General features: G+C 44.4%; 1 protein-coding gene across 2 annotated transcripts; it reads right to left on the reverse strand.

Annotated features, from left to right (window-relative positions):
• Positions 1 to 440: 440 nt before the first annotated feature.
• CCDC92 (coiled-coil domain containing 92) lies at positions 441 to 19,183 on the reverse strand. 2 transcript variants are annotated; one of them, XM_049805482.1, is made up of 4 exons: positions 18,986 to 19,183; positions 3,631 to 3,777; positions 3,223 to 3,264; positions 441 to 1,842 (listed from the first exon to the last, which is right to left on the reverse strand). In XM_049805482.1, the coding sequence occupies exons 2-4, from the start codon at positions 3,758 to 3,760 to the stop codon at positions 1,067 to 1,069; spliced, it is 948 nt and encodes a 315-aa protein (XP_049661439.1). In that variant the 5' UTR covers positions 3,761 to 3,777; positions 18,986 to 19,183; the 3' UTR covers positions 441 to 1,066. The 2 variants fall into 2 exon arrangements, with proteins under 2 accessions (XP_049661439.1, XP_049661440.1); XM_049805483.1 differs by lacking the exon at positions 18,986 to 19,183 and adding an exon at positions 18,114 to 18,194.
• Positions 19,184 to 24,343: the final 5,160 nt, after the last annotated feature.

Raw genomic sequence — 24,343 nt, forward strand, 5'->3', positions numbered from 1 at the left:
TGCCAGGTTCTCCTCCTGTATGAATTGGTTACATCACTTAAACTAAATAATACACATATTTTAGAGGGACAGCTCAGGTTTCTAAGCAGGCAGAAGCCAGCACTGTCTGATGATGCCCAGAACAAGACTAAGGTTTTCAGGAAACAAAAATAATCCCTTTACAAAAAAAGTGCAGGTTAGAGCATAAAGAACCATTTCCATATTGGATAGCCAGTTACATTTTTCTCCCTGGAAAAGTTGCTCTGAGTCAGTATGGAAGGTGCTACAAGTGCAGTGTACCGACTAGTGTAACAAATAGGTGTGATGGAGCCATTTAATTAAAAAAAAAAAAAAAAGCACCCTCCCCCCCCCCCCCCCAAACAACCCAGTGTTTATACTCTTTCTATGAGGATCATTAACCCTTTAAGAATGTTTTATTCCCCTCCCCCCCAGTTTTTACTTAAACAAAGCCACAAACCAAAGGATTTAGGATTAATCAAGTAATGCTTGCTGGGACTCTCAGGAAACTATGAGCACAATTTGCAATTGAGAGCATGTGCTATGTGGAAGAAAATATGTCCTTAGTTCATTTTAAAGTGTACATACATCTGCACTATTGTCAATGCTACTGTGAGAAAGGCTTTGTCATGGAGGTTAGTGTTTGTGTATGAAGTGCTTACATCATACACAGTGAAGACAAAAGAACCACTGATAGTTCAAATGTTAACAAACAGCCAGTACATACTGCTGCAGGTTTATAGTTAAGTTTGTTTTCACTAATATTGATTAATAACACAGCCTGCAGCCTGTGCCTTTGTCCACACGTGTAGTTACAATAAATGGAGCGGTGCTCAGAAGCAAGCAGTCAGGTACCCCTGATTTGGCCACAGCATTTAGTAGTTATATACCTTGCCATATGAACACAGTCCTATTAGGTTTCATTAGAGGAGCATAATCTATCAATGATGTATCTGGAAGAAGTTTGGCATGCAGGGGGCATCAAAAGAAACTTTACTGCAGGTGCTATTTATCCTACAGGATCACAGTGCATAAACAGCAACAGAGTAGAGCATTTCTGTGATTTTACTCAAACAGTTCTGTCTGTCCCCGAGTGCTTTCTGACCGCTTTGCTTCCATGGACCTGATCCACTGCCAGCGTTTCAACCTCCGGCTGAGGCTGGGATGGCGTGACATGGTGGATGCGATGCGCCACCCCAATGTGTGCCTTGTGCGGCTTCTCTCGGGCTGGGCTGTGCGATTCACCGGATGCACGATCTGAAGCAATAGGTGGAATAACTAACGGCCTCTCCTTAATAAGATGTACCTCTGCCGTTTCCCTGGCTAACAGAAACGGAGTGGGATCAGGCATGGCATCCACGGGCTCTCTTAACAGCAGCTTCCGGCTATCCGACCCTATTCTGTAGGCCTCTTCAAACTCGGGGTTGAGCGGTGTCGACAGACTCTTCTTCATTCTGCGCCGCGGAGTCTCCGGCAGTTTATCTTTGGGAGGGGACGGCTTATAGTTGGACAACACAGGACTGCCAGAAGGGGTCCCCTCCGAAGTCCCACTTGAACTCATCAGCTTCTTCTTAGTTGCATGCAGCTGAGATGTTAAGTAAGCAATAGTGCTCGCTCTCTGCTCTAGTTCACTTGACAACATATTGAGCTTATGGCTTTTCATTTTTAACTCTTCCAAATACTTCTTTTCTCTTTCTTTAATAGTGTTTTCCAGCACCATTATCATTGCATTCTTTTGCTCAAGTTCTTTCAATAATTCATTATTTTCAGCCTCTTTGACTTTCAGCTGAGCTTCAAGATCTTCGCACTTTCTTTTGAGTTCATCACTTCTTGAAATACCATTTCCTAGAAGAATAGGAAAAGCAGAAGTGTTTCAAGTTAACAATAGCCAATAAATAAAGTAGTGCAATAGGGTTCCTTTTCCCATCCCAAAGCCATAACAGAAATCCCAAAGACTAGCTTCAGTTAATGCTCTTAAAATTACTTCATCTTCAGAAGGACTAGGACAGCTTTTAAGGAAATGATCAGGAGCTAGTGCCACTCACATGGTTTAATAGCGTTGATACTAAGTAGACCCTTCACATGTTCTGGAGAACAAGGATTACAGAAACCGTGCTTGCTGAACTTGCTCAAAACTGGAGCCATTTTGCAAATCCTCTGCTTATTAAGAGCAGCTTTTCCCACTGCAAATGCCAGACTGACTGGTAAGAGTTACAGAGCTGCTGTCACAGCTCACCAGGAAGACATGCTCAGGCTTTAGCTTCACCCCTCCATGGGCAGCTGAAGCCCACGACTCTAAGGCAGAGGTGCACCTTGTCACTAAAGCTTTGCTGCTGCAGAAGTCTCTGTGGGGATTAGGTGTCCCAGCCTGGCTGCCTTCTCTTCACATCTCCCTGTAACACTAGGGGTTCTTGCACCGCTGAGGACATGCCATCAGGAACAGGCAGGCTGACCCATCTCAGCATCCCTGCCCTCACGCCATAGGGCCTGTGGCGCAATTTTGTCACTCTTCCCCTGGTTATTACAGCCGGATGGCTTCCCAACTGTTTACCAGAGACCAGCAGCCTGAACATCTCCACTAACAAGCACCCTGTGTCGCAGGGCTATTGACTATGAAGCATTAGGTGTTGTCCCCTCCACACTGGGCAGTGTCTGAGCTTGGTACAGCAACAACTCAGTGGCATCACTGATACATCACCTACTCTGAAAATCCTGTGATGAGAAGCATCTGAGCAACATTGCAATATCAAGAAATAATGTTGAGCACATGCAAAGCTGCTCAGCTGCTTTGCTAAATTTGCCCGTGTTCCTTCTTATCCACAATACGTGGAGTGTGTGTGTGTATATATGAAAAATAAAAGCTTTGTGGTGCAATTACAGTACCAGCTAAGTTTTAATAATAGGCTCACTCTCCTGCCCCATGCTCCCATATAGCATGCAGGGAACTGACTGTCCATCAAGAGAGAGGAGTCAGCAGTTCTGCACTCTGTTCCTGGCTCTTTCAAAAATTCCCCATGTGACCTTGGTAAAGAACTTGTGAATTTACTTCATAAATAACAGTAAGTCTGGAAAGTAGAAAACTACTCTTATACCTTTAGAATTTATAAACTCAATATCCCAAGGGCTAAGTATTCTCACCTACCTGTAATGGAGAAAATACAAACATTGAAAAAGATGAGAAGGTTTAACATGACCATTAAAAGAAAAATGCTATGTATTCCTTACCTGACAAGTCTGAACTCTTTACAGTCAGCTCATAGGTTAAATCTGAGGAAAAAAGTTGTTTATTTTTGTTAGAACATCATCATCTACCCCATACACCACCTGGTGAGCAATGGCATACTTCAATAAAAATAAAACTTACTCTTCCCCCCCACCTGAAGCAATAATAGATCCACCGCAAATTATCAAATCTGTAAACGAAGTGGAACTACCAGTGTTTTTTTAAAATAAAAAAATCCTTGCTTAATGACCATACAGTTGTGCCCCAAGATACATGCTGATCACCCTAAATACAAGGTGGTGGTGGACTTTGTTGCTGAGGTTTCACTGCTGAAGTAGTAAGAAGCAGTTACTCCATTCCTGAGGAAAAAATTAAGCATTGAGTCAGCATCGGCATCCTCTCCCAGCTACCTGTGCAGTGCTGCTGCAGGCGTCGAATCTCAGCATGCAGGCCTTTCAATGTGTTGGCATGTTCTCGCTGGAGAAACAACAGATTCTTCTGGGCACTCTGTAGCTGGTTCTCCAGGTTTGAAGTTGCCATCCTGACATGCAGTTACCCTGTCAGTAAACAGATGTAGAATTGAAACAGCGAGTGATCTTGCACATCCCAAGATCCTCACTCTACAGCCAGGATTAGCAGGAATAGCTGAATTCTGCTATTAATGAACTGACATGCAATCAAGCAAATGCCACAAAAGGTTTTTCCATTTCATGACTATTTCAACTAGAAGTGCTCCAAGTTCATAGAAAGCTTAATTATACTCTAGGCCAGCGCAGCATAAGGAATGCATTTGTTTGGAGTTAACACATAGAAAGGATTAACTTCAGACAGACTAAGTCACTAATCCTGTTAGAAGATAAAAGTGGAGTTCTGAGAAATAGGCTAGTATGTCCCTCTGTCTAGTTGGGGGTTTTCCACTTACTTACCTCCAGGGATACAGGAATTATAACATCCCTGGACAAGAACAAGGAAGAAAGCACTAAACCACACCATCTCTAAGAGAAATGTGAATGAGGGGGTGTAGCACACAGCTAGGCCCAGTGGTACTGTCACGGATGCGGTTTCTACGGGACACCTTAGCCGAGATGTGCTCACTGGGACCTGCACAGGAGGAAGCTCTGGCTGCTGTTGCGTTTCCTCAGCTGTGCTAGCACAGGATCCTGTTCCTGGTGCAGGCGCCATGGCACTGGGCCCCGATGACATGGAACAAGACAGTTGACAAGGACAATGTTTCATTTAAAGAGAAAACAAACAGATTTTTCTTGTTCAGGTTATGAGTACCTGGAAAGCTATTACACCACTAGGTTTTCCTTGCAGAACAGCCTTATAAAACTAGGCCTTGACTACAGCAGTGCTCAGACTCAGAGATAGAAATGGTTAACTGTGTGATGCTGACAGGTATTATTGAAGAGCCCTGCATTGCCAGTGTTACTGCTGCTCCCGATAAGGCAGCAATGGTTTTACGTATACCCACAGGCCAAACTGCTGAGAAACATCTGTCTGGTAGAGCTGGAGATACAGACTCCCAAATGAATTCCCTGATCGAGAGGTAAAAATAGCTCCTCAAAACCAGGCACAGCCAGATGCTTCCTGTGGAGAAGCACACACTGTGCCCTGGGGCTCTCTTCCGTGGCATTTAAAGGCATACCTGGAGGAACATCCAGAGAAGCAGAAACAGGAGTTACCAGGTCCCTAGTGATATCTAGTCACCAAGTCTGTCATGACAGGATTTTGTTTATTGCCCTGTTTCCTAGTGAAATTTCAACTCTAAAATAAGTATACTAATGAGAAAAAGCAACAATTACAGTATGCAATCCTCCTGCTGCTTCAAAGCACAAAAATCTCTCGGGTATACTTTTAGATCCTGAATTTCACTGTGTGATCATAACCCTGCTCTGCATAAACAAAGCGTGCCATGCTGCTACAGGGTGCACGGTGCTGCTCAGCCTACAGCTGGTTTATAGAGGCTGCTGGGTCTACATGAGCAGAACTTTCCAGAAGCACATGTCCTTAATAACTCCACATTACTACACTTTAAATTTCTTTAGCAAGAAAGCGGTCATCCTTGGGGAGCTTTCTGAAAACTCTGGTAAGCCAGCCTTCTCAGGCAGCTCAGGAGCACAATGACAGCACAAAAACAGGCGCACAGACAAATTCTAGAGAGCCAAGCTCATGGGGACACCAGAGTGACAGGCAGTAGCACATACCAGGTGGGAATGACACAAGCCACAGTAGGAGAAATACTTTCTGGGGGACAGAGCAGCCAAGGGAACTGTCGCGGCCCCTGTCCTACCACCAGGAGCGAGGAGGAAAGGTTTGTCAAGTGCCTCTGCGCACTCAGCCAGTGATCTGGCCTGTCAGGGCTGGGAGCCACAGCAGCCCTCTCCGGCTGCCAAGCAGGCAGGAGACTGATAAAGTCTTTAGGATGCCGGGTTAAACACTGCTGATGCCAAGGAGCATTAGCTTTGTCATTACAGCACCAAAGGCTAAATTCAGTTATCTGTGTGGTTTTGTAAAAACAATTACAGTATTTAGGTTACAAAGATAAGTAAAGAATCAGGACTCCCGTTGCCTGGACAACCATCTGCAATGACATTACAACCGGTCTGTAACTGGGGAACCACATGTTGTGCTTAAGATAGACCTTAATTCTGTCCTGCGGCTGCCTCACAGGCACCTTAACAAGTTCGTCTTGCCATGTCAAATGTTTTCCATTGGGGTCTTTTTGGTATGTAGGTTTATGACAACAATTTGATTCTAAAAGTTTAAAATTGGTAGAGCATACACTCAGAGAAAGTAACACACTTTTGTTGTTCCTAAACATAACATAGCCCTGTATTTAATTTTATACTTTTTACTCCCCCTAAAAAAACCAGACTGGGTGCTCCCGCACCTTGGTAAAGCACCAGGGAGGGGGGGCAGAAATCACACACCCAGAGCCTTCCTGATTTCATGTGTGACCTTAACTGACATCATCATCAACTCACTTATCCTTACAGAAGCGTACATTTGATTGTAAAAAAATTAAAGTGAAGGCATAAACGACTTTCAAGGAATCCACTGTTGTGCAAGAGGCAAAACAGAGCTCTTGGTTACTTTATAACAGAGATCAAAGATTAAATTCAGTGCTCAAGAAGAATGAGGGTGATGGTGCCAACTTGTGCTTTGTTGAGTGGAACGGGTCATCTTGCAGTCTCCACCATTAGCAAACAAGTGAAAATTATGGACCAAAAACACTCTAAAAAGAGGTTTCTGTGTTGGCCAAGTAAAAAATAAACCGAATTGCACATACAGGCTCTGGCTCTACGACTTCTGAAGAGCGGCTCATCTGAGTCATCACTGCTTTCCACACGCTGGCAGTGGGCGTGCTGGGACACTCCATTACTGCTACACTGGTACCCCCTCACTCCCCACAGCGTCAGAGGACTGTTTGAGGATGGACTACACAGTCCACAGCAATCACTGTGGGGTACCATTACTTTTAAGCATTAATGATAATTTTAGCTGTTACATTTTCAAAGTGACATCATCTTGTTTGCAAAGCTTCAGACAGACAGAAGCTTTAATCAATCATCCAATTTCTTAAGTGACCATGATACTCTTACTGACTGAATATGAGAGCAGAAAAAAACCTGCAAGAGTCCACGCCCACACCATAGCTGGAGCTCAGACTGCATGGTACACCAAGGCTCAGAAGGGATTTTTAATCAAGAAATGTATTTTTCAAAAGAAACTCTAAGCACTGACAGCGTGAAAGAATAGGCTACACGTAGTATCCCGAAGCCTTTACTATCACAATGGTTACTAATGGTGGCTTTACACCTGTAACTATAATCTGAACAGAAGATGACTTCATCACCAGCAACAGTGTTTACAACTCAGTCCTTGCAAATAAATGCGTTTTGTAAAAACTATTTTCTAGATGTTGGAAAAAGCAGAACAAGGCTGTCACTATTCATCTCCTCAATTGTTTTTTCACCTTGATCTCTTGCATCTTAAAGATTACACTAGAATTACCTACTCTGAAGAAAACAAAATAATAATCAGAGGCAGGCTAGTTTTATAGGCTTAGGAAGGAAATAAAAATTACCAGCACAAAAGCATCATCTTCCCTGCAGCACCAGTAAATTAATCAGTGAGAGCAACTAAATCAATCCACTACGAATTTTAGCTGCAGCTCCTCCGCACTAAGTAGTTTCTCCCCTCGGAGGGTCGACTTGCCCACAAGCCTTCTGCAACCTTCCTGTGCTTTTCTTCCTCACTGCAGCCTGGTTGCCTGCAAGGGGTTTCCTTCAAGGGAAAGGGAAGGCCACGGTGGTAAAGTCACAGCTTCCACAGAATTTATGGGCAGCAGCTTCAGTTCAAACCCCACTCCACCCCGCCCAGTCATATCGTTTTAGAGAGCACACACAAACAGCATGCAATCCATGCACGTGTGTTCTGGGAAACAGCCAAAACCATCTATCATAAAACCAAGGAAAGGGGAAAGTGCCTTGCATAGACAGTCACTATACAGAGATACTTTTGCTATGAATTCTGCTTAGAATTGCACAAATTATTATTAACAACAATATATTTCAAGGCACTAGTTGCTTTGTACCTATTTTACACCAAATCTTAAACCACAAAATTAGACCTAATATTATTCAAGTCTGAGATTTGGATTAAATTGATTTCAACTGAATATGCATTATCAGTCAACCAGGCTCATTAGTACAGTATTAAAAATATTTTTGATTGCTTTTGCAACAAAACTTATAAGGATATTTCTATCGCACAAATGAGGGAAGAGAAAGAATTCACATCTGCAGTCTGAACAGCTCTCAAGATACCCCACGTTGCAGTTCAACCCCAGCCAGCAACTAAGCACCATGCAGCTGCTCACTCACTCCCCCCGCACCCAGCGGGATGGGGGAGAGAATCAGAAAAAAAAAGTAAAACTCGTGGGTTGAGATAAGAACAGCTTAATAGAACAGAGAGGAAGAAACTAATAATGTTAATAAGAACAACAATGATAATAATAATAATAATAATAATAAAAGGATTGGAATACACAAAAGAAGTGATGCACAATGCAATTGCTCACCACTTGCTGACCGATGCCCAGTTAGTTCCCGAGCAGCGATTCTCCCCAGCCCCACCTCCCCCCAGTTTATATACTGGACCTGATGTCACATGATATAGAATATCCCTTTGGCTAGTTGGGGTCGGCCGTCCTGTCCATGTCCCCTCCCAACTTCTTGTGCCCTTCCAGCCTTCTTGCTGGCTGGGCATGAGAAGGTGAAGAATCCTTGACTTGGTGTAAACACTCCTTAGCAACAACTGCAAACATCAGTGTGTTATCAACATTCTTCTCATACTGAATCCAAAACATAACACTATACCAGCTACTAGAAAGAAAATGAACTCTATCGCAGCCGAAACCAGGACACCACAGATCACCTGCATTTCACCCAGTTCTAAGTTCAGCAATATTTTTCCCTGTAGGAACTTTTTAAGCCAGTGCCTAACTAAATAAGCTGGCCAAACTGCCAAAGCACAAGCCAGATAAAGAGAAAATATTTCTCTTTCTAGAATAATATCAAATTGTTTTATGCCCCTAGAGCCAATACAACTGAATTGGACACAAAAAGTTAGAAAATATGGATAGAATATACAGTAAGTTAGGCCAACAACCTAGCCAATTAATTTGTTGTTGGGCAAGCTTACCAAACAGGCCATTTCTGAAGATCAGAAATGGGGTTAAAAGGAGGGAAAAACCCTCTCAGCATGACATCACAGAATTGCTCTGGCAATTGTTCTGCTTTTGGGTCAGACAAGAGAAGTATCTTCAGACACCTGAAAAAAGATTACCCTAATGAGCCTGGCAACACCACATTACATATTTTGTAAAAGGACAGAACCTGAGAGAGAAGTAGACATCCTGGCTGTGACCCTCCTGGATGCTCACATCCACAATGCTTCCGCAGGACAGAGCAAGAAGGGACATTACTTGTGCTATTTGTTGTCCAAATTGTTATGATTTAGTGTGATTATGCTCTGAAAAAGCCCAGCCAAATAATGTATTTCAATTTAAAGCATACTGGCTGAAAACAGCGTTTTTGTGGGGTGGTGGTAGTTTTTTTTGTTTTGTTTAAAGAAGCAGCAGCATGAAAATATGCTGATTTATGACTGAAAAGTCATTTTATACAAATAGTTTCCTTTGAATAATTGGATTATTAAAACACTGAAGGTTTTTATTTCATTTTCCCCACTTACAGTCAGTTTGCATATTTTGTACATTTCATAGCATTTTACAACTAATCAACTTCCTTGTTTATTTAGGCCATGTAAAGGTCAAAGGACATCATGCAAAAAATATAAACTAATTTTTAAAGCCAAAACCATTGACAACTGTCCCAAAGTTAAACCATGCATTGAAACTTGGAAAAAGCTACTATAAATTAACAGCACCCCTTTAACTCTGCATTCTCAAGTATACCATTAGTGAAAGCTACTATGATTGCATAAAACATTTTACTATGTTAGTCTCAAATTTGTCAGCAGCTCATAGGATATGATGCAAGTGAGACCTACTGACCCATGCAGTCAAAGTTTTTTTTAAATAGGAATAGACTCGGGAGATGTAATGAAAAAGAAATAAATACATTAAAAATAATTAATAGTTTCTTTTAATACAAGTCAGTGAACATTTTCCCACCACTTCCCTATGCAGATGCTTTGACTTCATTCCAGGGAGTTTGGTTAGTGGGATTTACAGCTACTCCAAGTTCCTTAACAATTCTTAACCTGCTGTTTCTTGGTGCATAGCACTGAGCCACAAACCACATCAGCTCTCATGGGCAGCTGAGATCTTATACAAAACATGGTCTTGAGAGGCGTCAGTCTAAAGAAAAAAAAAAATAATCTATTCAGGTACGTCTCCCATTGGGGTTTCAAAGAGGAAATCCTATAAAGCAGTTCTGGGATTGCACTAACCTGATTTCATCTCCTGCTCTCTGAAACAAGAAAGAATGTGCAGCCAAGAATAAGGCTACGATCAAGAAGCACAAGAGAAATAGCAAAATGCAGAAGTCAGCTGAGCCCTTAGTAGCCCAGATGAGCACTCTTCATTCTCTCACCATGGAAATCGGTGGGACAGCTCTCAAAGCAACCAGTCTCTGGCTGGATTTCATCAGATAAATTAAGCCAATGCTGGCAAGAAAGCTGTAACTGCATACACCACAGAACAGTTATGTCACTATGGTTCTTCCCCCTTTCTCCTTGTCTCCAAAGGAACCTTAAAAAAAAGAGTTAGCTATGTTCTTATACAAAAGGAATTGTGCAATGCAGAGCTGTGCAAACTCCCACTAGGCATGCATATGTCATTTGATAAGGATGATAAAACATTAAAAGGGGCATTGCAGTGTTTCAACACTGCAATGGTAACACACCTCCTCTTTCACAGTAAGACTCATGCTAAACACCAACAGTGTCCAACCTGTCACAGTTATACAAGCTTTATCTGGATGGTATGCTGCATTCAACCCTCAAAACATGCAAAATTTCTCAATTCTCAGGATCACCACCATCACAAAATGTTTCTAGATAGGCTCAAAGATTGAGCCTCAAGTCCTCCAAACAATGGATTCATGATTTCTCTTGAATATAGTCTAGGAGGAACAAATGGAATGAATTAAACAGCATTCCCTTGGGAACATTAAGTGCAACACTTTAATCCTTGCTGCACCTACCTAAGCCCTCATTTTCTAGTAAAGTGGAGAAGGTAACTTAAATTAACATTCTGGTAAGCCCATGTTAAAAAGGAACTATTCCATCTCTTATACAAGTGCATGTTCCCTTAAAAAGAGAACAACAACAACAAAATCTTAAATTGAAAATGAATAATATTTAACAAGAGCTTCCAAAACGCACCTCATCACATGCTCACCGTGAACAATTGCTAACATTTTAAACAGCCAAATCTTGCCCTGCAGATGATGTGCAGGGTCCAGGCCTTTTCTGATCTTAAGTATTTGGACAGAGTTCAAAATATTTCAAAGCAGTGAGCATCTGGCTGTGTATTAGGTACCTTTGCACTAAATCAGAGCATCTCTATACCCTGTTGCAAGATAAGAGGAGGGAGATGCCAATCTATGACTTTAGACACAGTCCAAAGGAAGCTGCTGGAATGAAGCCCAAACAATCGTAGTTATTTAACATTTTCATTCCTGTTTGGTATCCACTAAACAAAACAGAATAATCTCCTTTTACATGGATGGGGTGACTATCACCTGAGAAGCTGCTTTAGATCCCTGCCAACACATATCCAAATCTTCTTGAAACATGTATGGGGCAGGCAGGCATTTTCCTCTCAACTGGTGTCTAGCCAGTGCCCCCTCGAAACTTGACAAAAGCTGCCAAAATGCTTTTTGTATGCTGTACAAAATACAATTTCAAGAACTAATTAAGGACACAGGAGTTTTCTCCTAAGAACCTTCAAAGTCTTAGCCAGTCCCCATTTTAAAGACTGCCACTGAACTGACCAAACATTTCTAAATAATGTAGCTCCAATGATAAAATGCCCATCTGACAGACACTTAGCTGTTCTTTGCTTAGATCAGCTCTCCATCTCCAGAGACATATGCCATTCCCAAAGTGTTTGTTCAGCTTATTTCAAAGGACACAATAAAGGAAACCCTGCAGTCTCCACAGCCAACTCGAGGGCTTTGCTATCTCTCTGCGTGGACATTTAAGTCTCCCCACCCCGCAACCCGATACTATTATACTTCTACTAATGTAGACCCAGCAACAATACAGTTTAGTAACAGCCTATCACACAATTTCAGATTTATGCTTGCCCCTCATTCACCTGTGCATTAGACTAAACCACTTTAACTAGCTCAATACTTCTTGAAGTCATGCTCTTCAGACTATATGCTAGGCCTACACAACCACCTTCTGAAGGTCCTTCCCCTTCTTCAGTGCTCCCTTATCAGCATGGAGTACATCTTAAAGCCACAACTCTATTCCCCTCTTCCTCTGCCTTCTGTGTTAAAGTATAACAATACTTAGATGCAATTACTGTCTCAATAACTTGTTTTCATATTCTTTTAGTTTGTGTGTTTTAAGCCAAGCAAAATTAGTAGTTCTCTCCTAGAGACAACTGAGGGGAAAAAAAGGAAATGTGCCACTCTCCTCCCTGAGGAAGGATATGATTTTGCTTTCTCAGCTCCTTTTCCATTTCTACTGCTTTTCGATGCTATTTTACTCAGTTGTTTCTCTGCCTGGCTTCCCCTTCATTTTCTGATCAAAGATTCTGCAGACTTGTTCCAGTTAACCTCTGCAATGTTCCTGAGGAAGCACAGGTTTTACTGTTTTACTAAGAAAATAATTTTTTGTTACTCCTACAGTGATTGGTATGGCAGCAGGAAGAATAATTAAGTGGACACACTCCTGGTAGCAATGATTTAATTCTTCTAGATGCTCTAAATGAACAAGCTGGTACTTTGCACAGAAATTGCTGACTGCTTACATGCCCGACTGTCTACCTGAAGTCACAAGGACTGACAGGAATAATTCACATGGAGTTTTCTTTGTCCTTGAGACCACCCAACCCCAGAGCTGTCACAATGGAAGCAGACTAAAAGTAATCAGATGTTAAGATCACTACCATGACAGAGACTATTAGAGAATCAAATCAAATGGTCCTGCAGTGGCATTTTATACAGATACTATTATTCTGATACAAGGGTATCCAATAGTATGGCTGTACAGCTGTCAAGAAGAAATAGCTTACTCCGGCAGGAAACACTGAAAATGACCTAATTTGGGCATAATTCACTTTAGGGAAACAAAGAAGGTATCATCTAGATAACACCAATTACTTCAAAAGAACCCCTTTAACAATCATAAGTCCATGTAATTTTTATAAAGTGACAATAAAAGCCCTCATGAATAAGGCTACATCATAATTTAGAGGAACAGGTTGGTTCTCTTCTGCTTTCTAGCACGTGCTCCTGTTTTATTCACCCCTTCATTCTGAGGATAAAATGGTTTGTTATTTTAATACAACTTCCATCAAAACCACAGAACACAGATCACACCCCAATCATAACTAGTCAGTTACAATATTGCGAAGAAGCATGTTAGTCTTTCTAAGTAAAGCCAATTTCTCATCAGAAGGGGAATGACAAAAAAAATTAATATTCAATTCCCCCAGACTAACACAATATCAATGTTACACATAAACCCGAGCCTGATTCTATTTGTTTCAAAGTCATAAAGTTCTCCAGCTTCGGTAAAAGCTGAATCAGGACTTAAGCTAGTAAGGTGGGCTGTGGGAGGTTTTTGTATAATGATATGTTATGTATAACTTCAAATTCTTGCTTAGAAATAATACTATACTATGGAAAAGTCAAGGGATTTTTAGATATAAAATATTCATGTATGAACACTTCATGTCCTCTTTCAATTTTATTCTCTGTGATCAGTAACATGTGAATCGCACAAGAACTCAAAGAAAATGTATTTGTGTCATTTTTAAAAATTTGCCAGTTCTGAAGGCTGCCTGAAACAAACTAAAAAAATTACTATGCTGGATTCACGTTAGCAATTTTGTTGGGCAGTTTTCCCCCATAACAGGAAAATAACCTGCCACCACACAGACATGCAACTATTTAGCTATCCAGCCTAGTCGTGACTTTGTCTCACCCATTCCAGTTGCATATACTGAGCAAGAATTTACTGTCGCATTTCTGAAACGCTCCGAAATCACTTTCCTGGTCATTCCGTGAACCAGGTCAGGGAATTGGTCCAACTGAAAAACAAACCTGTTTTTCCACCAGCTATTTTTCAGGTGATAGGTCCACCATACAGCACTGCAGTCACCTGTGCAGCTGTTGGGGAAGGTGGAAAAAAAAGAAATAAAAATAAATACATAAATCTGCAACCAGGGCAAGGGGGTGGTACAGGCAGAACTGCTTCCTGCAGCAGCACCAGCTCCAGGCACTCAGCTGAGCTTGAGTTTCTACTGCAAGAACTGCAGAAATTATGATTTTCAGTTTACCTGAAATATTTGTGAAACACATCAAAAGGCACTGAAGCCTTACAGCAAGCTAAATAAATCTGTCCTCCTAGGAGAGATCCATTTACAGAGAACAGCTATTGTAACAGCAGCTCTACAGAATAGCACAACTATTTTCCAGGCAAGTTTAACAGGCTGAGGAGTATGCTTTTCTCTAATGCATTCTGTGATGCTGTTTCATAAGCCATTGATTTTATTATTTTGGAACAGCAACTATGATCAAACATACAAAAATTGGTCTCCACTTTGCTAAAGTAAAGGTTTTGAGAGCTGCTGATGAAGAAAATCTAGTGGTGGTGATGACCTATGTCTAAGTCCTTTCGTAAGCAAGTAAAAGATTTTTTTTTTAGGTTGGGTTTTTTTTGTGGTGTTTTTGTTTGTTTGGTTGGTTGTTTTTTTGAGGTGGGTGGGTTTTTTTGTTTGCTTTTTTTGTTTGTTTGTTTTTTAAGTAAATAGAATGCCAAACCAAAGATTTCAGACAGAGGTGCTTTATACTCTTGCTTACATAACCCAGGTATCAAACTGAGACAATAAAACTGTACACACAGCTTAAATCAAGCTTTCATGAGGAATAGAAAGCAAACAAGCACACACACTTTTATTACAAAGGAAACCTGCCCCTAATGACATCATTCACACGATTTTTTCCACACAGATGGACACTTCCTAAGCTCGACACCTCTGCTCCACAGAGATGGGATTTGTTGCCCCTTTTGTGCCCTCCCTCTGGGCACTGACTCAGATCACAAGGAGCTACTGTTCCCTGGCATACTTTCAGCCTTTCTAGAGGCAGCTATCATTCTGTTTAGGGAGAAGCCATGTAATTTTACAGTTTTCAGTCAAGCAAGGTTTTTAAATAACATTGATCTTAAATCCTGTCTCTCACCAAATAATTAAGACCAACAAGCAGCAACGTATTTTAACATTTTAAATACAAAACAAAGGTTTTCTAGAAGTGAAATGAGAGCAAACATCCTCCTCAATAGCAGGAAAGAAAGAGCAATCCAAATAAAAGGCTTTTTTTCAAGGATTATTTAAACCCAAACAACAGTTTGCAGAAGTTCTGATACACTCCAAGGACACTGTTTTTCACAATATTTTGTCATGCCTCTAACTTCTAGTAGTAAATAAATGTATTGCTCCCATTTATAGTACCATGCTCTTCAACACTGCCAGGAGAAATGAGCTGGTAGATAACCTTAAAACATTATTAGACATATTCACTGATCACATGGAAATACTAACACCCATTACCAGACTGCTGGAGATCCTTGTTTAGAGGAAGACAATTTTGATATCACTGAAAAATGAGCACAGAGACTAGCCAGGCACAAGTTCATTGAAGATACTATGGCCAGATACATAAAGGATGCCGGGTCTTGGCAAGTAAGTGAAGGAATTGGTGGTGAGGTGCAGCAGGTAGCAACCAGGCAGCTAACATGGCTCTATTAAATGCACAACTCGTTATCTTCATTTGCTTTTCCAGATGTTGCATTAGACTAGTGTGCAAGAAAGGAGCGGAGAGTTTGTTTTGGTATGCTGCAGATGCAAAGGAAACCCGAGCTCTAGCGGTAAGATTTCTGCCTGAACAACAGGCACCCTCCCCGCCTCAACTCCACCTCAGCTCTGGGCACTTGGTACCATTGTTCCCAGGGACAGGACACGCTCTGCCAGAGACTGCTCTGACAATATGGGTTATGGTTACACAATATTAGCTTATTGCAGCATATTTGTATCAATAACAACAGTGTGGAAGCGGCAGTAAGGCACACAGACTTACACCTATGCTTTTCAACGTTTCACAGCTACTCACAATGTTTTATTGTGTGCTGCAGTGGACATGAAAGAGGCTGCAGAAAGCCAAAACAGAGACCTTTCATGCAACTATCTTTTTTCTACACCAAAATCCTTAGCTCTTTCCTTCCTTCATCTGTGGCTTTGCTTTTTAAACCAGCAGTAGGAAGAGCTATGCCCCTGTCTAGTCAGAACACACTTAACGATTTCGCCTAAAGCATCAAGTTATCTGACGTGCTGATTTTTCAGTAAATCACCGCTCATCAAAACCCACCACAGTTAGTTACTAACAGACACACATACATATACAGATACACAAATATACACAGAAATTGTCACTTGTCAGCAAAAAAATTCTTAAGCATTATAAATTGTTTCAGAAAGATGATGTCTCTTTTCTGTACAAAGTAAACTACAATGTTACATTTTTTTTAAACTTTACTATGAAAAATGAGGTTAAACATGAACTTGAGTAAAAAGATGAATTACGTAATAGTATTCTGTTTACACAAGTATTGCAATACATTATGGATCCTGAGGATATAAAAGCTATCCTTCAATGTTTTGCTACTTTAAAGCACCATTTTTTTAAGCCATAGAAAAGTAATGAGACACCTGGAAATAAGAGTCTAACACAGTAGCAAAAGTAAACCTGTGAACTCGTTCATTGCAACTGTATTCCCTCTATTACACTGTTTATAATGTTCAACAAATATTTTAGGTTATATTACGGTCCACATTCTGGAATAATAGCACTGGGGAGTTTTTCTTCTGCCTACTGCTGTTAAAGGATTGACTAACATAGTAGATCTGCATGAGCAAATATATTGTCCTTAATACCTACAGCCTCTTGAATTAGGGCACACAGAGGAAAAGTTTGATTTTTGTCACTCCAGTGACAAAATGCATTAAAAAAAATATCATTTTAAAGCCCTGAAAGTATGCAATTATATCTGAAATCTGAAGTAAAGGAAGCAACTTTAAGGAATGAAACAAGACTGCTATCCTAGAGTTTGCAACAACTACTGGACTGAAAACTCCATGCACCATTTGGATTGGTCATGAGACCTTTGTCTTTCCTAAGCAGATGGTCAAGGAAACTTTACAGATATACTAAGCAGAAGTATGGTAATAGGATGAAAACAAGTCGTGATGTGTCAGTGTGGCCAATATTCTTTTTTCTACTTAAGCAATGGATACTTTCCTCTGTTATGACCTCCTGATCTTTGTTGTTCCACTAAAAATGACTGCTGGAACCTCTGTACAACCAAAAGCTTGAAAAAGTAACAATATTACAAGTCTGCCATTATCTGCTTATAAAGCACTTGCTTTAAATAGTCAAATCAAAAAGCAATGTGCAGTTTAAGAGCATAAATGTCTGTCTCCCAGAGGTTCATAGTAAAGCAGTCCAGAACTACATTCACTAATGAGCAAGTTATATGGAAAAAGGCACTGTATTTACAGTCACATCCATTTGGGTTTTTTTTGTTGGTGTTTTTTTTTTTTTTTACATTAAGGAGCATAATTTATATTGCAAAAGCATCAATAATGCTTTTTAAGCTTAAGCATCTTGCCATCTAGGCAAAGCCAACAAGTACCCTGGATGCTTCTTATGTACCTGCAATGCAGATCAAAATGGACAATTCCACCCTCAGGGCTGCCTCAGCTTCTATGTTTTTATTTACCTTCACTGTCTCAGCTTTACACAATTTAATAAGGCAAATTCAAATGCATACCACTGTCCATGGTGGGAAGGGCCCCTCCTTCCTCCCTGCTGTCCCACCCCACGTCCCGCATAGGGAAACAGCATCTATGCGGCTGGAAGAATCTGCATGTCTGAGGACGCCCTGCACTTCTTTGCTGCCATATCCACAAGCGACAGGCATTCTCCTCAGAAGGAAAAATCTCCTCATCTCAAATGAGGATTACGCCCTGCCCACTCCAAAATGTACGCCATCCATCCACCTTCTCTTTCCAGGACCCGTGTTACTCATGAAAATGACACTGTTGCTGCTTTCTAAAGTGAAAACATACCATACAAAAGGAGACTGTGAAGGATGAAAGAGGATGCAAGGTAAAACCTGCCCCAGTGGGTGTGGGTGGGAGTCAGCAGCTCCCCTGAAGCCTATCCGAATTGTGCAGACGGATGCTGGGGAAGGATGTGAATGGGTGGACTGCTCTCTCCTGAGCGAGGATATACTCCCAACCAGAAATGAAAGAAGCATCCTCACCCTCGAGCCAGCAGAAATGGAAAGATAAGGGGTAAAGTAAGCTGCAGGACAACCCCTTTTCTCCTCTGCTGCTCTAGTAACCAGAAAAAGGGCCTTTTACGCTCTTAGGAGAGATAAGGAGGCGCGTTGGTCCAGCGCCAACACACCCTCGGCCAGGCAGACGGCTGCAGGAGCGGCCCATCCCACACACCCAGCTCTGCTCTTCGCGGCCCAGGCGGGCAGCCCTCGCCCCACCGCCGCAGCGGTGGGCAAGAGACCTTTCTCCCCCGAGGCTCTGCTTTTCCAGGACCGCGACCACCCCTCCTAACGAGAGAGGGGCCAGCGGGGTGTCCCGACACGCCTGCCCGCCGCCTTCGGGGCAAGGGGGCGAGGGGGATGACAGGACCCGACCCGACCCGCCTCACAGTGCCGCGGTGGGCGGGGAGGGTCTCCCCGGCGGGCCCGGGGCCGCGCTGGAGACAGCCGCTGGGTGCGTGTGAGGGGGGAGGGGGGGGGGGGTAAGGCCTCACCCCCTCACGGAGCGGCGGTGCCGCTAACCCGCCCCACGCCCAGCCCCGGGGGGGATCACGGTGCCCCCCTCAGCTGGCCGGGGGGGAAGGGACAGTGTGCCGTAACCCCCCTCCCCCGCCGCCCCCTCAGCCGGCCCGGGGCCGCCGCCTCTCCCCGGCCCCTCACCTGCTCAGCCCTCCGCGGCGGTGCCGAGGCGGCTCCCTCCCGCCGCAGGCCCCCACGGGCGCACCGGACCGCCCACCCCTCGCTGCCAGCGGCACGCAGCCGGGTCAGACGCTGCCGGCGCTCATCGCCCCTCACCACCAGCCCGAAGGAGCCGAGGGGCGCCCCGCGGGGCCGGCACTTACCGGCCGCCGGGTGTGTGTGTGTTAAGGGGGGGGGGGGGGGACGGACGGGGACGGACCGGGGGCGGTGGCGCAGGCGCAGGTGCGGCTGCGGCAGCCCGGCCCGTCGCTATGGCAACCGGGGGGGGTCAGCGCTGTCATCGGCCGCGGCCTTATCCCCGCCCACGAGAGGCGGGGGGGAGGGGGGGGGAACGGGGACGCGTGCGCCCGCCCGCCCGTCCTCCCTCCCCGCGCGCTCGGGAGCGGAGGAGCGCGTGCGCTCACCTGGCGGCGCGCGCGCAGGTGTGCGCATGCATGTGCAGGGAGGAGCGTACGCGTGCCCCGCGGGGAGGGGCGCGTGCGTTGCGTGCGTGCGTGCACGCGCATGTTGTGCGGGGAGCGGTGCGTGCACGTGGGCGCACGTGCAGCAGCAGCGGCACGGGAACGTCGCGCGTGCACACGCGCGCGTGGAGAGGTGCACAGAGGCGGGGGGGGGTGCGTGTGTGGAGCAGTGCATGCGTGGAGATGCACGTGTGCATGTGAAGCGGTCTGCGTGCACACACACACACACAGACGCGCGTGTGTCCGCGTGAAGGAAGGGCGGGGAAGCTGCTGGAAACGTGTCTGTGACCAGAAGTGGTGTGTGCTCCAAAGGGCCGTGACAGCGTCCATGTGCGGATGCACAGGAAAAAAAAAAAGGAGGGCGCCTGGAGCCGGGGGAATTTTTGTGCTATTTGGCAATATGTCGGCACGCGCCTCTCTGTGCCCACACAGTTCCTGGCCACAGGGGCGTGAATTTCCCTGCGAGCCCTCTGAAATGAGCGCGGCAGCATCACGGCCCCAGCGGAGCAAGCTGCTGGGGTGGAATTTCTGCAGTCTGTCCATTTCTGCACATGCACCTTGGCTCTGCAGTGTCATTTCTGCATGAATATATGCATGTGACCTCAGACTGCACGCCAGCTGGGTAGGTCCTGGATGCGCAGCCGTACGTGGTTGGATATTCTTTGTGCATCTGTATTTTCTGCATAAAACCATGTGGAAGATGATGCCACATGGCACGTTCACCGGCATGTGATTGTATTTCTGGCAGATGCACACAAGTTCAGACGAACAGTGTGTGCACTGGCGGACATGCGCAGAAATTCCCACACAATTAATGAGTACAGAAAGGTTAGGGCAATCGGGGCGTTGCCCACGACCAGGACATTGCCCCTGTGAGTGGCACACACAGGAACAGCCTAATAAGATTTATCTTGCGTGCAGTTTGCACACAGTGTCTTTTCAGTATTTGTAATGGAAAGAAAATGCTTCATAAGGGACTTCAAAATGAAGACAGAAACTTTTTTTTAAAGCAGCCAACAGAAAAGGCTGATTAAAGTTTCTAAAAGTTAGGGATGATAATTTTCTAAGGAAAGAGAAGTACTATACACAACATAGATAACTATTTCACACCTTCACCAAAATCAAATTCAGCGTCAAGCTGCAAGCTGGCGGATCTACGTACCTTCAATGTGAGTCCGTTGAGTCTGAGGAAACTGAGGACTGATCTACAGACGCTTTGCACTTTGCAGCTCCTGAAGCCGGGGAAAATGAAGCACAACATAGCCTGGAGGGAAATACTTTTAAGCAAGCTTATTAGTTCTTAGTCAAAGCTAAACACAAAGTCAAAGCTAAGCCCAAAGAAGACCAGTTTTAAATGGGCAGTTAGAAGTGAAAAGACTGGTACAGGAGGAGATTTAAGTGTATTAGCAGTGACAGAGCAGTGGGAAGGAGCAGGTTGCTGTGTCCCACCAGCATGGGGTGGGCCTGAGCAGTGTCCCCAGGGCACGTCCCCAGCCTGGGACACAGCTGGTGGCTCCTGCCCCCCCCGACCCCCCCCCCCCCCCCCAGTCCCTCCTTCGAGGCATCTCTGCGCAGCAGCTGCGCAAAGCGAGGCTGAACTCGAGTGCCCGTTTGCAATGTCAGGCAGACATAGACCCAGAGAGCAAGCCCTCTCCTGTTCATGCTTTTCCTTCCATTTTATCTCAGATCCATCCAGCTTCTTATAAAAAACATAGACTCTTAATTTAGGAACCCGTTAGGTGATGAACTAGTCTGAGAAGCTGATTCAGTTAGGACCTGTGCCAAAAGAGAAACGCATTTGCCATTTGAATCATCCTGGCAGGAAGGACAGAGGATGTTAAATTCAAGATGGTTCCCCTAATAACCTAACTCAGATGAAGGAAAAACCCCTAGCTGTGTTGCTGGAAAGAAAGTGCTTTTTATTAACGGGCCTTAAGATGTGACATTCATAGAACAGAAACATACCCCTGTACCCCACATAAGGGAAACGTGTTGGAAACCAAGGGATGAAAATACATTCATTGAAATAGTCCCTAAGCATTTTTAACACGTCCCCCTGGTTTTTCTGAATTTTTCAGTTCTGTGAAGTTTCAGCCTGCAAACATCACCCCAATTTGTCATCTTTTAAAAGGCTGCTCTGTTTCAGCAGCAGTATCTGCTGCCTCTCGCCAGGTGAGCAGTCCACTGAGCTGCCCCAGTTTCTTCATGTTCAAAATGGGTGCTGTGGGCATGGTAATTATGTGTCATTAATATCTGCAAAGCTCTTTAAAAATCCTGAAAAGGAGAGTGCTGTGTAATACAGTTAATTATAGCTCGGTGACTCCTCTTTGCAGAGAGTTGGGCTGGAGGAAGCTCTGGTCCCGATCACAACTCCTGAGCTTTGGAGATGGCCAAGGGTTTTTCTCCAGAAATTCAAATCCCCAATCCATCGAAGTGCAAATGCAGGGCTCTGAGATACAAGCATCTTACAGTAAAATCTCACATTGTTTATGCTCCACCAAAATCAGAGATCACAAAAAGCTACGATACAATGTGCAGCAGTTCTTACAAGCCCTATGTTCCCTGTGGGTTGTACCTCTACTGTAATTATCAGCGCCTCATGCAGTTACAGCTTTCTGTGAAAACCGCAGGCATCCTTTCAAAGCCTGGCTCTAAGCAAGCAACCACCCCAGGGTCAGACAGAAAATCCATGGGGAAACTGAGTTAAAATACAGACTTCCTGACTCCCATGCTTTGACAGGATGGGGCAGAAAATCCAGCAAGCAGACTCCAGATCTGAGGACCTCTGAGTCCCGAACTTCAGTTCAAAGAGCTCTGTCCCTTCATAGCTTATTCTTCAGCCATATGGTCAAGCTCTGCAGAGCAGGGAACTCCTTGCATGGGTGGATTTGCCTGGATTTGATGGGATGCAATCATCTGCACGGATTGCCAGGACCTCGTTGCTAAGCAGAGTTGCAGGTTGGCCAGTCTGCCTCAGGATCAGCTGAAAAATTGCTCTGATCCCCTGTCACGTAGCCCTGCATGCCCTCTGCGGGCTGGCTTGGCTGCATTGGAAATATGCCACGTTGCTTGCATGAAGCATCTCCGAAGCTTATATATAGAAATAAATCAAGTGGCTGCAAAGCCTGGGCAGACAATGTAATGCCTGTGGAGGAAGGAGGGCTCCCAGCAGCACCGACAGCAGCAGCAGCAGCAGCATCTGCCTGCCAGTGTCAGCTCTGGGCTCTTATCCTCCTTTCCGTGCTGTCTGGGAACACAGAGAGGGACCAGGTAAGAGGATGAGTGGAAATTGGTGTGTACTTGGTGGAGGGGCCATGCATACTTTAAAAGGCCCATGCTAATTAGTTAACGGGAGATGACTGCAGGAAGATATTAGGGAGAGGTTAAGGCAAGGCTGATCCTGTGCTGTGTCTGTCTCGGATGATCTGCCTCCTACCCTGTGCTTTCTGTGGTCTTGGGTTTGCTCTCCAGGCTGTACTAGGAGCAGGGACAGAGAATTTCCAGGACATCAGAGGCAGGGCATCTTCTCACTCTTGCTGGCTCTTTCCTTTTAAGGTGCCTCTCTCTCCTTTTCTTTTGCTTGCCTTGTTTTTTGAAGAGCACAGATTACAGGGACAGGAGAGAGCAGCAGGCTGCAGAGCTGGAAGCAGAAAAGTTTAATCACCTCTCTTGTGTCACTGCACACAGATGTGTTTTCTCTTTGCCGTGCATCTGTAACATCAACATGCACAGCTGGCCACGTTTTGTTTCCGGTAATGCAGATCTAAATCCAGACACCCTCCACCCTACAAAGCTAAAAGAGTTACTATTAATTAGATCAGTGTGGCTGAGATAAGAATCTGGGATTAGCTTCACATTCACCCCGTCGGGAAGGAGGCTGTGCTGGAGTGGCCGTCTCTCCTTGCAAGCAGGCAGCCCGCAGGTGGTTGTGCAAGTCTTCAGCTCTCCACAGAGGTGTGCTGGGGGTAGGACAAGGGCAAGTTGTTGTGCAGTCTTTCCCAGAGCTTGATGCAGAGTGGGGAACAACAGCCAGGATGAAATTCAACCAAAATGTTAATATCTGAAGGGTGATGTGATCCCTCCCCATTCCAAAAGGGAAGATTTTAAAAATCAGAACCAAATGTACGTAAGTGTGTATGTATACAGAGAGACTTCTATACTAATCCTTATTTAGTACCTTTGCTATCAGACATCCTATTGGAGAAACATCAGATAAAATACTCGAGGCTTAATTCTGCTCAGTGGCACTGGCCAAGCCAGCATTCCTCCTGCAGGGCTGTTCTTGAGTGCTGTCTGTGGTCCCTTCACTGCATCTTACCAACAGCCTCTAAGATAATTAGCAGTCATCAGATGAGATCTAATTTTTAACAAACTTCTCCCTGCATGGGAGAGGGAGGGGAAAGCTTAGTGAATGGCAGGAAAAGTCAGTGTTAGGGAGTGATGACAGATCCTTTTATCATCCTCTGAAAAACAGCAAAATTACCAAGGATTTATTTACAGAAGCTGGGAGAAATAAGGGAGATGCTGTCAGCTCCTTAAGGCAGAGACTGGTTTCAGTTATTGTTTTTCCTTTGTTTGCACAACACTCATGCCAGTGGGGTTCCTGGTACAAGAGGAAGCCTCCTGCTGCAGAACAAGTAACATCTGATGACAAGTGCTGAAACTGAGGCTCAGACATCTATTGAGGAGCAGAACTGGAGAAAGCGGGTCAGGATCCAGGAGATGCCTAATCCAGCCTGATGTCCGGGGTTGGAGGAGCAAAAGGTGGGAGCAGGCTGCTGTGAGCTGCACACACGTCTCTGCTTATGGAGGGGGGTACAACACAGAGATCCTTCTTGCAGCTCTGCTGCGGCATGGC

The sequence above is a fragment of the Accipiter gentilis genome, chromosome 7 (assembly GCF_929443795.1).
Source record: "Accipiter gentilis chromosome 7, bAccGen1.1, whole genome shotgun sequence".
NCBI lineage: Eukaryota > Metazoa > Chordata > Aves > Accipitriformes > Accipitridae > Astur > Astur gentilis.